At 37.1% G+C, this 17,950-nt stretch overlaps 1 protein-coding gene across 5 annotated transcripts in view; it reads left to right on the forward strand.

Annotated features, from left to right (window-relative positions):
* The window catches only part of stk11ip (serine/threonine kinase 11 interacting protein), a 122,300-nt gene that overhangs the window by 47,291 nt on the left and 57,059 nt on the right, over positions 1-17,950 (forward strand). For 4 of the 5 annotated variants that reach the window (XM_073870899.1, XM_073870895.1, XM_073870898.1 and 1 more), the window contains 7 exons: positions 1,063-1,265; positions 4,333-4,443; positions 8,764-8,802; positions 9,830-9,995; positions 10,512-10,681; positions 10,783-11,095; positions 12,465-12,562. In XM_073870899.1, coding sequence (XP_073727000.1) covers positions 1,063-1,265; positions 4,333-4,443; positions 8,764-8,802; positions 9,830-9,995; positions 10,512-10,681; positions 10,783-11,095; positions 12,465-12,562 — 1,100 coding nt within the window. The remainder of the gene's footprint in view (positions 1-1,062; positions 1,266-4,332; positions 4,444-8,763; positions 8,803-9,829; positions 9,996-10,511; positions 10,682-10,782; positions 11,096-12,464; positions 12,563-17,950) is intronic. The other variant, XM_073870897.1, reaches the window with a different exon arrangement.

Consider the following 17,950-nt stretch of genomic DNA (forward strand, 5'->3'; position numbering starts at 1 on the left):
GCGTCATAGTGAATTGCATCATCCATCTAATGGCTTGATGAGACTTTATAAAATCAGATCTTTAATATACTGTATCCTACAGTTATCGTGTGTGTGTGTGTGTGTGTGTGTGTGTGTGTGTGATTGACACCTTTAATCCGGCTGCTTCACCAATGTATTAACCCAGTTGTGAGTACAGAGTTTCCGTGAACTTAAATATCTTGAAATGTGCGTTTGTTCCTTCACATGAAGCTATCAAGTGTATAAAAGAAGACTTTGAATATAGTGCATAAAAACGATTATGGTGCTTTTATATAGGGATGTCCCGATCAGTTTTTTTTTGCCCTCGAGTCAGAGTCATTTGATTTTAAGTATCTGCCGATACCGAGTCCCGATTCGATACTTCTATGTTACATAAAAAAAGAATAAAGAGTGACTCACAATAACCCGGACCAACAACGGGTAACACACAATATCGGAATCAGATCGGTCCTGTTAGTCCGACATCCGATTCCAAAAAGCCCGGATCGGCCCAGATAGTGATCCAGAATATCGGATCGTGCATCTCTAGTTTTAATGGATGATAAGTAAAATCCTGTGGACCAGTCAAAACGGCTTCTTTTTCTCCGCTTTGACCCTGAGGTCGGTCATAAAAGATGTCCGAGCTTATTTGATCAAACTGGACACCTGTTTGTCTTAACCCAAAAAAATCCAGTCCAAATATAGCAGTTGGTGGAGGGGTCTGGAATGCTTGTTATCTGCGGTTCCTACAACATGTTTGTCCTGTTGCTGTTACCATAGCTTCTCTATGCGTTTCGAAAGGGAGTGGTGGGCTGTGTACTAAGCAGTTTGTTGCAATTTTGGATATCACCACTAGATGGCACTAAAATCTAGGTAGTTGACCTTTAAGTACTATCTTGATTTTTTCTTCTTTTGTGCATCTATTATGCCTGATCTAATGTTTTACACAGTTCTTTCTAATGATTTATACTTACTAATGTCCTAAATAAAAAAGTAGCTTCAATGTTTAAGGATGCCAAAGGACTTCATAGCTCTTTCTCTTCATTTCAATCTGTTCACCAGTGGATTTGTGTAGGCCAGTGTTGGTGGGGCTACTGTCAGAGGATTTGGAGACATATGGGAACACAGTCTCTGAACCACTTTTCCTGCGGGTGCGCCAGGGCTACCTGCTGGAAGTAGACATGCATCAGGGGTGTGTTAATACACGAGTAGAACTAGACAGCTTGCAAAAGGTTGTGGAAACTCAGACCACCTGCACGATAAAGGTTAGATTCCATATTTTCTCCATTTAATTATCACTATCTTCTAGATAATTATCAATGTTAAGTGTCCTTGTCTTAAGTATATTTTTGTAATACTTTACAATAAGGTTGTACAAATTTGATAACAGTTAGTTAATGCATTAGCTATTATGAAGTAACAATGAACAATACTTCTACAGCATTTATTAATCTTACTTTGTCAAGCATTGTAACTGTTAACACTAATTAATGCACCATGAACCACTGGTCTATATAAATGTGCATGACATCACAAGTGTGAAGCCACCACACTGCCATATAGACCTTTTGCGTGTTTGCAAACAGAGATGACGTTTTTTGTGGGCGGAGCCCAACTGGTGGCAGAAAGTGACAGCTCCGCAATAGCGGTGTGAGGTGTTTTAGTGTTAAACTGTTAAGTGTAATGTTTCTTATAACATTTTCACCAAGTTACGTTTATTTTTTAAATAAATTAAAAGTTTAAATGGCTTGGCTACTGCATGTGTGCATGTATGTAATGTATATGTATTGTACTTTATTGGTAAATCAATTATTTTTACAGTATGAATCGCTGAAGTACTTATAAGAGCAATACTATCATGTATTCTGTATAATATAATTTATTAAATATTTCATCATTTTCCTGTTTTCAATTTCTTCTTTATATTTATAGCCTACGTGTTTGTTCTAAAACTATTATGTTTACATACAAATTAATTTGTATAGGCCTGTTTATATATTATTAACACTACATCATGTGTGTGTGCTATGTATATATGAAGAGTTTGGTTCCAAAACGCAATAAATCCATTTTGATAAATTTCGGTAAAAACGTGTTTTCTATACCAAGAAAGTGACAAGATGAAAACCACAATTTTCTGTTACAAACTTTCACATAGCATCTTTAGGTTTTAAAAACTTAAAGAAATTCAAATCCATAACTTAATTTTCAAAGAATTTTTATAAAAACGAATAATTTTTCCACAAAATGCAATAAATTCATGACAATTATTTTTTCAAAATGCTTTAAATCTATTCAATCAATGTATAAATGTGCATTTATCTTTGCCATGATATATTTATTTAGTTTAACAGTGGTATACACTGATAAAAAATAAACATTAATGGCATTAATCAAAACACTTTGTTATATTAATGACACTGTCATTGCTGCGGTTATACTTGACGCTGTCGCTTAACATTTTTCAAAGCGATCCGCTGTAAAATGTTTTGGTCCTGCTCGATTTTCGTTTACTTTGAGTAAAATAATGGAAAGTTTTTCAATGCCATTAAAGTATTATTTTGCTTTTGTTGATGACGAAGTACAAAGTAGATGAGGAAAACTAGGATTCCGTATACTCAACGCGCCGCCATTGTTTGTTTACAGTGTGTGGAATGGTGCGCTGTAATATGTGGAGTGGATTTATTGCGTTCTGTAGAAAAGGTGGAGTGTCGTTTATTGCGTTATGGGAAAAAAGGGAGAAAAATGACAGAATAACACTGCGGATATTGGATTTTGCGTAAAATTAAGAATTTTCTTTTAAATACTGACCTGATATAATACCGATTTTGGCAGTAACTCATTTTTTTCAAAAATGGCGTTGATTGCGTTTTGGAACCAAACTCTTCATATATTTATTAGTAAACATCATAATTTAGAACAAACAGGAAGAAGACATAGGCTAAGATATAAGGTAAAAAGAAGTAATAGAAAACGAAAAAAATATGAAAACTTTAATAAATGGTAATATTATTGATATTATGAACTCATTCAAATATTTAATCTTTCTAAATAAATTATAAACGTAACGTGATGAAAACGCTATAAGAGACACATAGAGGGAACAGACTTCGACAGAACACCAATTATTTTCTATTCTAATTATTAAAATATTTCCAAATGATTTCATTACTCCAGTCTGTCCGGTTGAGGGCTTATTGCTACCATAAACACCTACGTTTATCTTTAAATGGTGTCTTTGATGACAGTATACTATAAAAATGATGGTCATCTATTTTGGCATTCCTATTCTGACACTCAACAGCAGAAAAATACATTTTCTAGTGAGTTATATTGTTCGTTTCACTCGTGTCTAATTCATTTCCACTGTTTTTCTGCCACGACATTGCGTGCGTGACGTAACTGTGACGTCGACTCGCAAAAGGTCTATTGATATGCCCAAACATTCTATTAAACTAATAGGAGTTATGAGATTTTAATGATAAAACACTACTTTATCAGTCTCTGTTTTTATGTCTGAAGTCCCCTGTTTATTTTTACAGGGCAAACGTCATAAGAATGTACATAGTTATTTAGTGAAAGTTGTACATTTTACTTTTTAAACAGTAAGTTACTGTACATTTATCTATTACAGCATCAGATCAACGGACAGACCGCAACACATGTATTATTAATGACAAATATGCTCATTCTGAAATTTAAATAAATAATCATGCTTTAAGTAGCGTAGGTGCATTGAAGAATTTGCAAGAAAAACAGCACCCAATTTTAATGCCACTGTGCTTATAAAAAGCCATAGAATATAAGTCTTCTTTACTGTACAACTTAAACTTATTCAGAGAAATAACACTGACAGTGTATGCTTTCAATGTCATAAAACTTTATTTACACCTGTGTCATTGCAACAGAATGCAGCAGACACACTCACCTTAACGTTTTCTATAATCCCTTATCCTGCCCGATTAAAACATAAACATTGCAAATAACATCAGAAGTAACTAACCTAAAAATTAATCTTGTGTGACTGATACGCTGTAAACCGGGTGAATTTAGATCATGATTTTGAATGCCGGTTGGGCAAAGCAAGATGGCGGCTCAAACTCTGCGGTGGCTTCATTTCTCGCTGTTACGTTAAGCGTTTTTATTTGCAATCCAGTCATTTACATAGATCAGTGCCATGAACCAACATGAGTAACTGTGACCTTAACTAACATTAACAAGAATTAATACATGTTGAAAAACTACATTGTTCATTATGTTAGTTCATGCATTTGCTAATGTTTACTAATACAACCTTATTGTAAAGTGTTACCTTTTTTATTTATAATTCAGAACGTGAAAAGAACTCACCCAGGTTTGGAGCTCCACTTCCGGTACATCAGTCGTGAGAGACAAAAACGTTGTTACATAATGCTGGATGAGAAGCCACAACAAGAACTCCAGGTTAACAGAAATGCAAATCAACAAACATTCAGACAAAAATCAATAATTCATTTTTCTGATGTAATATTTTAATATTGGGATGTGTTTTGAAAACATTTTTTAAATTAGATCACCTGTATGTGTTCCCTATTGAGCGTTCACTCGACATTTCATCAGCTGATGCTATGGGAAACTCCTCCCACTTCACCAGATGCTGAAATCTTATTGAATAGCACCAGTGAAGCACACTGGCCAATCGTCGCAAATCGCATGTTGATATTAAATGAGGTGCATCAGCAACGAACCTCAGAATTTTCTACTTAACTCTACTTAAGATATCTTCTATAGCAGGTCTACAATGTGCTTGATCTGAACGAGACCTGATTAGCACTGCATGGCCTGTCTGGAGCTGGCTCAAGCCAAGACGGGCTCGCAAACTCTCCCTGCGAGCACTGCGCCGACCTTCCGGTGCATGTGCTTTAGACCTGGAGAACCATTGCTTGTTGCTGCCCCTCTTTTGATGCTCCTAATCAAGACAATGACAGCAGCTTGGCTTCTGGACAGTGCCCTTTGCAGACACCTCGCTCCCCTGTCATTTTTCTTCTCGGACAACATCCCCCCCTCCCCCCGGCTGAAGTTGCTGTTTTCTTTGGAGTCGGAGAGGTAAAAAACAGCATGTCCTTGTCAAAGTCATCGTCTGCGCTCCAGTCGACATGCCTCAAGCAAGTCCCTCTTGTCTAAGGTTGACTGGGAAAAGCACACAGCTGTGTGTGCGTCATTGTATGTTGTTGTGTGAATGTTGGTGTAAGTTCAATAAAAACACAAAACCCCTCACAGAAAGAGTTATTTCCTCCTCACAATAGCGTTGTACCTGCCCTGCTTCAGACCAGCCCAGTCTGTCCTCCTCAGGGAGTTTCCGAGGATTCAGAGTTTTATGGCTTTGGTTGCCTCGGTTTGCGGCAAGTATGTGGGCTTTGGGGCATATGCGAATTCTGGTGACGCATAGCTGCGTCATCGCGCCATGGCGCAACCGGAACCTCTTCAGCCTGAGAGTTCCCCTAGAGCAGGTGACCTGTCAGATAGTTATTAACACGGATGCTTCGACCTCAGGATAGGGAGCAGTCTGCCAGGGCACACCGGCATCAGGTGTTGTTAGGGAGCCTCAAGGCAGGTGGCATCTGTATGTATGGAAGGTGTGAGGGGACTAGGAGAAGCAAGCACGCTTCTGCAGCATGTGATGGACACACTGTCTTGAGTTGTGTGCACCATCTACCATGCACCTGTACGGACAGTATTCACAAGTTTTGGTGCCACCATAGTATTTGGAGTATGTGTGTGTATATATGTGTGTGCGTGTGTTAGAAGTGCGACGATATACACTAATAATATGTGGCCGATAACTATTCTGAATCGCACAGCCGATATTATTCACAGCTATTTCATGTAGGCTACCATGGCTTTTGATTAGTACTGTAAGTCCTTATCGATCTGAAATCACTCGCATCGGGCCTGAAAATCACGACGCGTTTGCATTGTCAAGCCAATAGTGCCGCAGCGCTTCAGAAAACCCCGCCCTTAATACGCCTACCTGGATGTAACGTCACACAACTCCGCCTGTTTTACCGTGAGTAAGTCACTTCAATATGACAGGAGACGGGAGTGAGATCGCATCATCGTACAACAAACATAATGAAAATAACTGAGGCGGCTGTTTGCACGGTGAAAGCCAAGATGAGAAGATAGAGATGTTTGCTCCATCCGCGGTGTTACTCTTGAAGTTTATGTTGGCTGCACACGAGGGATCTCATGACGAGACAATATATCAGATCAATAAGCAATAGTAAACTTTATGAAGTAGGATAATTACAAATAAAGCGTTCATCTACCTAATGTGCCATTATACTATATACACACTATTTTAAAGAATATAATGAGTCCTAGTTTTACATTTATGTAAAATAAATATGTAACGTTAAGTTTGTAATTATAGTTCTATGGCGATATAAACATATTCAATAAACGGAAAAGCAGCCGTAGTAATAATAGCGTGGTACTTTATTTACATATGAAGTTTATATCAGTGCACAAACGGGTGTATTTAAAGACATCTCCTCCGGACGGATTTCAACATCCATGGCTCCTGTCGTCTCATCATCATCATCTTCGTTTCATCTCCTGCTCTTGCATCTGTTGTCATCTCTCATATACAAAATAAAAACTCTTGGATGACAAACTGAAAGCTTTACGTTGGCATTTTTCTGTAAAATGGATACAAAAGAATAAAGCAGCACATGTGACGTTTTGTATAAAGGGTTTGTAAATACACATACAGTATACCCACATATAAAGTTTGCTACATTCATATAAGAGTTAAATTAATCTCCAAAATACCAGAAAGCCTGGCTATGACTAATATAATAAATCCATGGTTACTTTTTCTAAGGGCTGACTAAAAACTCAACAGAGATGACAAAAAAACACAAAAAAACACCCATGTAAGACACTTATGCAATCGTTATTTGTATTGTATTTTAAGTGTTTTGTATGCAAACGTTATGTAGCATGTTAACTCACCGACTGTAGATACCATCGTGACTCGAGTGATCGCTTCTTTAATACATGGACGATGAAATGATGATCCAACACACATCTATAATTTCTCAGCACTGTTGCACTTTAAACACTTTGTTCTGTGCCCGAAACCTTATAAACTTCTCCCGAACCGGTAGCGGTGTGCGCCGCATCTTTAACATGGCGAGTTTGGCGTTGTAACGCGTCTTTGTTTTTTACATATGCAGATCATTTTCTACAGTCCGAAGTACAAACATAGCAGGCATCTTCCGTTAAACAGTAAATTACTGATGATCCCGATTATTTTTTAAGTTTTAAATCTGCAGACAGATGGATGCGCATCTTGCCAGAGACTCAGATAAACTCCGCCTTTGACCTTTACCACTCCCCTAGCCCCGAGAAGCCCGCTCTGGCCTAAGGTATTCGGCGGGCCAGAAAAGCCGGGCCTTAAGCCCCAACAAAGCACCAGTGAAGCACGATCATGCCCCGGAAGTGACAATGCAAACGCGACAGGTCTCGGCAGGCACTGGCACGCCCGCTTGAAGCCCGAGTGCAAACACGGCTACTGTTAGTTTGAGTCTTTTATAACATGCATTTGAAAAAGCAACACTAGTCAAACATAATCATTATACATACCGGTATTCTTTATTATCATGAAACTACCTAAAAAGGTTTGAAGAACAGCAAAATAAATATATCCTTAAGCCATTTCCTGGAGCTGCGTGTCATAGCTGCTTGTGTATGGTTCTTCGTCTGCAGCGCATATTGAGTTTCTGCACAAGAGCGCCTTCTGGCTTTTGGATGTAGCGGCATTTTACCGTAATTCATTGAGAAGCATAGCAAGCATCATCGGCCGATATATCAATGCTTCCTGTGTGTGTGTGTGTTCTGCATGCAGTGCAGCGACTAGTATTTCCGGCTGGAATATGCAAATGTTATACCTCAAAAAAGCCAGCGCCCATTTGGCCTAGAACACTCTGAGCTGATTCGCTATTGATGGGATTGTGTTCAGACCGCTGGGAAACACGTGGTATAGGGCTGTATGTTGGTATTTGTTCACCGCTCTCTCTACGTTATTGGATACTGTTCCCTTAGCGTCTTGGTTACTGTTGTAACATCAATTTCCTAAGAGATAGGAACGAGACACATTGCGTTTAGTGCCGAGCTCGTGGCTCATCCAGTTGTGCAGTCGTTTAGTCGAGATTCTGAGGTTCGTCACTGATGCACCGCATTTTATACGCTTCGTATCAGCATGCGATTTGCATAGGTTAGTACCGATTGGCCAGTATGCTGGACTGGCATTAATCAATAAGATTTTAGCATCTGGTGAAGTAGGGGGAGTTTTGCAAAGTGTTAGCTGAAGCAATATCTCATTCACGTCTCTCAGGGAACCTGTGTTACGACAGTAATCTGAGACATTTCTTTATTCTGTTGAACACAAAAGAAGATATTTTGATAACTGTTGGCTACACTGTAAAAAAATTGTTGTAATTATCTTCTACAGTAAGTTACTGGCAACCAGCTGCATAAAGACTAAAAATGTTTCATGTTCATTTAACTTTAAACAAACTGTTATCAGTAAATAACATAAATGTAAAATCTGCAGTAAGTTACTGACAGCTAGTTGCCAGTAATACTGTAATTTTTACAGAATTTTTTATAGTGTAGCACACAGTTGAGTATTTGTTTTTCCTACTGGAGAAGTCAATGGGTACAATTAAGTGTGTAGATAACATCATTCATCAAACTATCTTATTTTGTGTTTAACAGAATAAAGAAACTCATACAGGTTTAGAACATCATGAGAGGGTGAGTAAATGATGACAGATGTGTCATTTTTAGGTAAACTATCCTTTTAAATGAAGGGCGCCAATAATTGTGACCAACATGTATTTGAGAAAAAAAATATATGATGTGATCCCCCACTTTCAAATATTTTTCAGCAAAAAACACTGGATTTTTGTAAATTATTAAAATAAAAGATAATGAGAAACAATGCAGATTTATTTTCACAGCTTTATTTGCTAATATTTACCAGGCATGCCAATATTTTAACACAACTATAAAAAAACAAGCTGAATAGCCAAGATTTCCCTTTAGATAGCCTTTAACAAACTGCTCATAAGAGTGGACTAATTTGTTTTAGCAATTTAAGGAAATCTAGCTTAGAAAGTATGTCGCAATCTCTGGCTATACAGTAAACCCTTCTTTAAGAAATGTTCTAATCTGTTAAAATGGGTGTCGATCAAATATGCTGTGCTTACACATGCAGTGTGAAACAAATCTTAAAGGTTAATTAACACAAAAAATGACTTTTTACTTAGTATAGTCTTGTTTTCAGTAGAAATATCTAAAAATTCTTAAACCAAGATGCATTTTCTTGATGAGCACGTCATAAGAAAATAAGTCTAGCTTCCAAACAAAAATTATACAATTCAAGTGAATTTGTGCTTAAAACAAGCAAAACTATCTGCCAATGGGGTGAGAAAAAAATCTTTAAGTTTTCTTTTTTCATAAACACTTAATTCAAACTAAATTTTCTTACCCCATTGGCAGATATTTCCCCTTTTTTATGCACAAATTCACTTAAATTGTATAATTTTTGTCTTAAAACTAGACTTAGTCAGAAAAATGCGTTAACAAATGTGGGAATACTGTTGGATCTTTAGAGACAAAATCATTGGACCAGCATGTCACTCATTATCAAAACATGTTGCATCCTCTGAACAAAGTACAGTTCTGTAAAGAAATTTAAAAGTGACCTTATGTTACCAAATTGACTTGTAATCCTATTGTTGAACTTTTTTTTACTAAATTCTGAATTCTGATTCTTCAGGTATTAGCTGAGGTTCTCTCTCAAATTGCGTACGAAAACAACCAGCAGATGTATGACTACAGACCAGAGACGGTTCGGATACAGTGCCTGAAATGTCAGACAGAGTTCTGTCAGCCAACAACTAAGTCAGACATCAGCTTGCACCACCAAGATGAACCAAGAAATGACAGTAAGGACGTAGCTGTAAAGATAAAGAGCAGGGAGATTTTCTGTTTCTCAGAATATACACTGAAAAAAATGATTTTCAAGAAAATATTCTTACATTTAGATGCTTTTTCTTGATGAGCAAAACATCCCAAGAAAATACGTCTAGTTTTTAGACCAAAAATATAAAATTTAAGTTATTTTTTTGCATAAAACAAGCAAAAAAATCTGCCAATGGGTTAAGCAAAACATTTTTCTTAAACACTAAATTCAAGTGCTTAGCCCATTGGCAGATTTTTTGCTTGTTTTCTTGCTCATCAAGAAAATCCATCTTAATTTAAGAATTTTTTGATATTTTTAATGAAAACAAGACAAAAATACTAAGAAATTTTTGCTTGAAAATCATTTTTTGCAGTACATTTCTAACATTTATAATGTGTTCAGAAACAGTTTTCAAGATTGACTGTATTATAAGGCTTAAATTTCCTTGTGAGGTGCTTATGTTTATTTTTCACACTGTCCTTTTTGTTTTTAATCTACAGTTGTACCTTCATCTGCACTGAGTGCAATAGCGATCATGTGGTTCAGTTGGCCATCCAATCAGCTCCCTCCACCAGTACTCCTTTTCACTATCCACTTGATCAGAATGGTGAAAGATACTTCACCTTTGATGACACGGACACACCTGCCCATCCTCAGCACAATAAGGTCTGGATTTTTATCATTTTATCATCATTAAAAGTTGGCCATCTCTATTTGATGTGACATTTTCATGACATACTCACTCATTTATAACTTTATGCCTGCAGCCATTGGTCCCAGGACAGTCTTTGCTATCCCATGTCAGCTCCTTCCATTCCGCCCAGTCTTCAGAAGTCATTGGTCTGCAAAAGGGAGATGCAGATTTTTTTTACACAGCTCATGACCTCATGTCCAGTTCTTTGACAAATCAGAGTGATGCACTGGCTGACCAGAGCACCTCTGTACCAATCACCTTCAACAAAACTGATGGACAGCTGCAGGGTAGTTCAGAAGGAGGGTTAAATGAGTGGGTGGCTGATAGCTCCTATCAAAAAAATCAGGACCAACATTCACCAAAGCACACAGAAAGATCCAACCAAGGTAGGTGGTCTATTTGGGGATAAAGAGCAGTAGGGTAGTAGTGAGCATTAATTTTAAACAAAATTGGAACTAACTTGAAAAGATGTATTTCATCCTTGATCGTTTTTGGAAATCTGTAGGAATGAAACATGATCACAGGCAATATGGCAGCCTTTTTTTTTTTTACATTGTCCTGCTTTTCTCTTACACTGCAAAAAATGACTTTCTTACTTAGTATTTTTGTTTTGTTATAGTAAACATGTCTAAAAATTGAAGATGTATTTTCTTGATGAGCAAAAAAATCTTGAACATTTTTCTTAAACACGAAATTCAAGAAAAATTTGCTTAGCCCATTGGCAGATTTTTTTGCTTGTTTTTTGCACAAAATCACTTAAATTTGATATTTTGGGTCTAAAATCTAGACTTAAGTAGGCTGAACTGCTGCACAAGCCATAAGAATATTACATGATAGCAAAGATAAATGAGAATAAATAAGTTACTTACTTCCATTGTTCTTCTTAGGTAACGTTAACATTAAAGATATATGCTTCTCTTCCTCAATGTCCAGACATAAATGAAGATCTTCCTCACGTGTTTGTATTAAGTTTATCGTCCAAATATGCGGTAAAGTCTTTAAGTCTGATAAAACTCTACGCTTTGTTTGTCATTGTTTGAACTGTTTGTCTGTTCATTACCATGTGAACAGCGGGTACCGCCTGTGGGCGTGACCGCATTAGAGATAATGAGCTCAGCCAGGAAAAACTGTACTCTCTTTACTTCAATGCAGATTATATAAACAGGCAATATTTGTTTGCGATTATAATTAGCTTTTTTAAAAGTAGACATCTTCGGTGGCATGCACGCCAAAACGGACGTGAGGCCGTATCTTCGCAAAATTTATGTGTATCGACACAAAACTTTCTTATATGTCATTACAGTCATGACCTGAGGGTGCATGCAACGTTTCTGCTTTTTATTCTGCTACATTTACTAAGCCAAAAGGTAAGATATTAGATTACGCAAACTACTAGATTTACTATTTAGAGTTACAAGAAACACAGCGTGTTGAGGACATCTGTTGGTTTTAGCCGCTGTGTAAATGCAACAAGAACAGCATATTTACACATTTAGTGACACGTAAACAATTGCAAAAAAAATGTATTATAGGAAATATGCACTATGCCAGGTAAGTGATTTGTGCGAACGAATTAACAAAGTTATCGTTATCGTCTGGTGATGTGGGCGCTATAGTTATCGTTATAGTTATCGTTAAAGTGTGAACAGCCCTACAGACTATGTGAAACCTTTAAAAAAATGTAATTGTTAGGGGTGGGGATAAATTGTATTCCCTTTTGTCAAAGAGGGTTTTGACCCGAAATCTTTATTTCAGCTCAGTTTGACCTGTCAGAGGTAGTGGATCATCGACTGCAGCTTTTCCTGGATGTGGAAGTGTTTGAGAAGGAAGAGGAGTTGTACTGCTTCTTAAAGGCAAGAGCACTATTTTTTGTTTCCCTCATGGACATAAACTAAGTAAAAATAGGACCCATGTATAGGGTATTTATTTTTAGATCCTGTTTACATAAGATAAATCTTTGAATGTAAAAAAAACGTAAATTGTTAAAAAGATTTGACACATTTCAGCAGATCAAATGGTAGTAACAACACCATGTAGTAGAAAGAGAGATCATTTCTACAATTAAATTAGATCTGTACATGGTTTGCCACATATACTGTCATTGTAATTCTGGACTACATACTGAGTGTGGTCAAACTTGCCAATGCAGCCCCATCTGGTTGACTTTTTGCCTTCACTGATTGGTTTTCTGCAAAGAAACAATTTCATGTTGAAGCCCACAACAGGGCAGGTGATTTAATACACTCCCCACCAGCCTGCTGCTCTCTTAAAGTCAGTCAGATTTTTACTGTGTTTACTTAGTTTCAAAGTGCTGGTAACATTCAAAGACTATAATTTCACCTCTTCACAGTTATTTTGAATTTATTCCAAGTCATGATTAAACCATAACCAGTGCCATACAGTAAAATTTGCTAATATCATTGCGCCTCCTGCAGCCATGGTACAGCAGCAAGTCCTTGATTATTACGAATGAGAGTATAGTTCCTAGCCATATCTGCCTAGAAAATCGCAACTTTTAATTTTTCGTCAGTCTAAGTACACAATGTTACTACAGAACAGTCAAGTTTTAAATAGAAAACATTTTGAAACTCTTTAGTAGGGATGCATTGCTTTTTCATGGCCGATTTTTATACCGATTTTCTTAACAAGCAAATTGGCCGATTCCGATCCGATTTCCGTTTTATTTTTCCTTATTAAGCATCAAACAAGAAAGAATGAAAGTAGACATAAACAAAGTGTTTATTTGGTATTTAACAGGCTAAACTTGGTTTGACTATTGAAAACAATAACTGTAACCATCTAAAATTAACAGCAGTAACTGTGCAGTAGGCTACATTCAATTCAAACATAAGTGGTTAAATGAGACCATGACATGGATGGTTGAGTGAGGGTTGAAGGTCTTGCCTGTTTTGCATTATCTTTTGATACTTATTGTGTTCAATTGGGGTATGAACTTAAATGTCTGATCAAGTTTGTTCTCAGGTTTTATTTAAAAGTTTGGAGGGAGAAAGTCTCGCGTAGCCAGACCTTCAATACTGAAGGTCTGTTGTTTTTCGCTGCTTTTTCTGGACAAAGTCCGCCCACGAGCTGTTTGACCGACATGTCAAACAACCAATCACAGTTTGTTTCGTCTAGCGTCACGTTTCGGACTCCCCACAATAACGAGCCGGCTGGCAACAAGTCAGTTATTAAAAAAACCAGCCGCAACCGAATAGCATCTAAATAAACAACATTACTCACCATAGAACAACGTTGTGCACTTCATCAACAGCCACACCAATGAGACCCTCCTGTTAAACATCTGTTTGAAGCATATCTCTCCACTTTTTAACACACAGAAGCAATTCAGGAGAACCAAACTTTTTGACTCCACTAACTGCCTCAAGCAAAACTCTTGGACGTCTTTTAGAGAGTCTATGCTGCGAACTTTGCATATTTTTGAGAATCCAATGTTCAGCTAATCATGATAACTGGTCATTATTATCCACGTGAACACGACTGATTTCTTCCTCAATGGAACGTCAGAGCTTTGTTTTCCAGGGAGCGAAACTAATCGCGACAGTCGCGTCTCCTGGAAATCCGGTTTATTTCAACCAATCAAAGATGACTGACATTCTCACAGGGTTTCCAGAAAAGTGTACGAAAAACATCAGACGTTCAGCCAACAATCTGTGGGCGTGACGTCTGAGGCTGAGACTAGGAGTGAGATAACATCTGTTAGGGGAGGGGCCCCTCTGCCCCACCAAATTCTCAAGTTTTTGCAAGTGTTCATAACTGACCAGCACAAATATAAATTATAACAACTGGTAAGTCCGATAAAAGACAGACAAATTTATTCAAATTAAATAAATTGCTCTACATATTAAAAAAACACAAATGTATCAGAATTAAAAATTAAATGGATTGCACCACTTGCCATCAGCGTGTATTTTAAGCTGTATTTAAGAGAGAGATAAGGTTCAGTACATGTTCAGTTACATGTTCAGTACTACATGGCAATAATAGTCTAGTCCTTTCATTAATTTCAGGAAGCCTCTTGTCTACTTTCCTTAGTTTCAGGTAAGATAAAGCTTCAGATTGCAAAGCAGTTGGGGAGTTTTTAATAAATCAAGCATAATTTATCACGTATTTGGCTATATTCAGGAAACCTGCGTTATTTACCGCATTTATCGGAACTTGATCTTCTAACTTTCGATTAGAGCGTGCGCGTCGCAAACCAAGTGAATGACAAAAGAGGAGCGCGAGAATACCTCAAGACAGCTAAACTCGACAAAGAGCTTCCCTGCGCCTCGTCCATTAATTGTATATATCAGGAAAAGTTATCAGTCTCTTAGAAATACAAGGTGTGAGTGTGTGAACTGACTGAAATGCGTGTATCTCACAGTCAGTGAGTGCGTGAGACTTGAGAGCCCTGCACATGTACTGTTGTTTCTCCGCGATTAACTTGTCCTTTGCCGCCATTGGCTTGCAAAGTTAACGTCCTGCATGCAGTTTTCGAGATACTTTTACACAAAAGACATGTTTGCGAATGATTAAAATGTAGTCTGTGCACGCCAGCGCACTTCCGGAAAAATCGGTTGAAAAAATACAAAAAACAAATCAGATGTTTTTCTTGAGGAGCAAAACGACCCAAGAATATAAGTCTAGTTTTAGACCAAACATATCAAATTTAAGCGATTTTGTGCATAAAACAAAGAAAAAAATCTGCCAATGGGGTAAGCAAAAAATCTTGAACATTTTTCTTAAACACTAAATTCAAGAAAATTTTTTTCTTGAAAATCGTTTTTTGCCTTGTATATATTAGGGGTGTGACGAGACACTTAATCTACGATACGAGACACGAGAGTGGGTTCACAAGAACGAGATAAGATTTAAAAAATTTTTTTAAGAAATCCTCAATGATAAAATAAATGAATGGGAAACTGAAATCACATTATTTTTAAATGTTTTAACTAATCAAGGACTGTCCCTAACAATTATTTTGCTAATTGATAATGAAGTATTTTGATATTTTTGGTAATAAAAATAGACCCAATTTAGCAATAATCTTTAAAATTACATAATAATGACGATGCAATAATCAATCATTAGTTCAAATAAAGTATCAAAACAAGTAAACACAGTAATAAGTAGCCTTTGTAATAAAAACAGCATTATGTATTATAACAAATGCCTGCAGGGGCATTAACGGACCCGCTTTTGTTACTTTCACTTTAGAATCTAAACTTTAGTCGCTTACTTTTAACCAAACAACGTTTAAATCCATTTAAATCTTAAATATTTGTCCAATTCGTTACAACAGAAATGATATAGCCACTTTTATTCTTGATCAAGAACATGCAAAGATAAAATCATGTAAACTCTGAGTAAGGGTTTAATCTGCTAAGACACTTCTGACACTGATCAACAGACAATCGCAATGCATAGACAAACATTATTGGAAGCCCAAACAAAAAAGCACATGGAGTAAAAGTCTGAATATACTGCATGCACACTGCACTGGAAAAGGTTTAGCCAGAAACGTAAATTTATGCTGACAGTGACCGTTTCTCAAACAGAAAGCCGCATCCTCCGGAGGCCGCACGTGCAGCCTGCACACGTCACCAAGCCTGGTTTACTTCAGTTAACTGAGCATTACATTCGCAAGTCATAAGCATATTACAAGAATTTACGATTAACTTAATATAATAGTAAACTTTATAATTGTTAATATTCTGTAATAGGACAGTCTTTATGAGGTATGCAGTCTGCGGGTGCGACCTCCGAGGGATGCAGCCTTTTGTTTGAGAAACGGCCAGCATTTCACCTCCCCAAGAAATCTCGTGACATAATTAATTTCGTGGTACATATTTATTCTCGCGAGATCTTGTCGCACGAGATCTCGTCACACTCCTAGTGTATATATACATATGTATATATACATACATTTTCATTTACATTTGTCCAAAGCAACTTACAAATGAGGTAAACAATCGAAGCAATTATAGCAACACAAAAAGCAGCAATAGACCCCTTCAAGGTTTGTAAACATTGAATGAATATCGGGTGCGCGCGCAGCACGGGGTCAAACTGTTCATACCATTTAGGCTTTATAATTTAATCTAACAGGGCTGAAAAATTATGATTTACCTCAAATGAAGTGAGCACTACAAACACAAGCCTCTTTGATATTAGCATTGTTCCAGCCTGCACGTTAATTGCTTGCAGCCGCAGATGTTGTATTTTTTTGTTTTTGAGATTCTGCATGAATCGCGAAAACTTAACGGAAGACCTGGTGCGATTTTCACAGCCCACGACGTAAGTAGGCATTTTTGACAATACCGAATAATACGCAACTCAATCTGCTGTAATGACTTTTCTGACCCCGACATGCGCAGTGGGAGCCACCTGTGACGTGAACTGTGAAGGGGTCTATACATAAGTGCTCATCAGGTCTCATCAAGTCCAACACAGTATACATAGCCATGGGTTAGTTTTGTTTTTAGGAATGTATAGATAGAGATCAAGAATAAAAAAGGAAAAGAATAGATAGTAAGTAATATATTAGGAAGTGAGGTAATTGCGGAAGACATGGGTTTTTAGCCGATTTTAAAAGACAGCTACAGAGTCAGCTAGGGATGGGCGATATGGCCTAAAATCCATATTGCGTTATACATTGCAGCCTCTTGCGATAGCGATATGTATTGCAATATAATAATTTCAATAGACTCATTTCAGAACAGGTTATATAGACCCTTAGAAAAGCCAAACTGCTAAAAAAAGTAGGTAAAAGTAAACCGTTATGGCCGGATTAGTCTTGTTACCTCTCTTAGCTGGAACTTTTGACTGACACACTCTACAGCAGGGGTGTCCAGACTTTTTTGTGTGGTGATCTACTTTTAAAATGATAAAGCCGACAAGATCTATCTGCTAAAAAACACAGTTAATTATTTTTATAACACTAAACACTTTAAATGCTTGTGGGGACTATACTGCATATATATATATTGCATGTTTCACAATTACTAGACCATAATGGCAATTTTGCGCGTGGAGCAGCAGTTAACTTATGCAGGGAACTACACTAACCTTTTCCACTGGTGGCACTTGCGCTACCAACTTTTTCAGTTACTGGCGCAAAATATGATTTGGTCGCACATATTTTTTTCAAGTTATATTAAGGCGCTCTGGTTAATAATGAACAATAATGAAACTGTATTGCATACAGATATGCTTTTTATTTTACTTGCCATCTTTTAAAC

Source organism: Misgurnus anguillicaudatus, chromosome 8, assembly GCF_027580225.2.
Source record: "Misgurnus anguillicaudatus chromosome 8, ASM2758022v2, whole genome shotgun sequence".
Taxonomy (NCBI): Eukaryota; Metazoa; Chordata; class Actinopteri; order Cypriniformes; family Cobitidae; genus Misgurnus; species Misgurnus anguillicaudatus.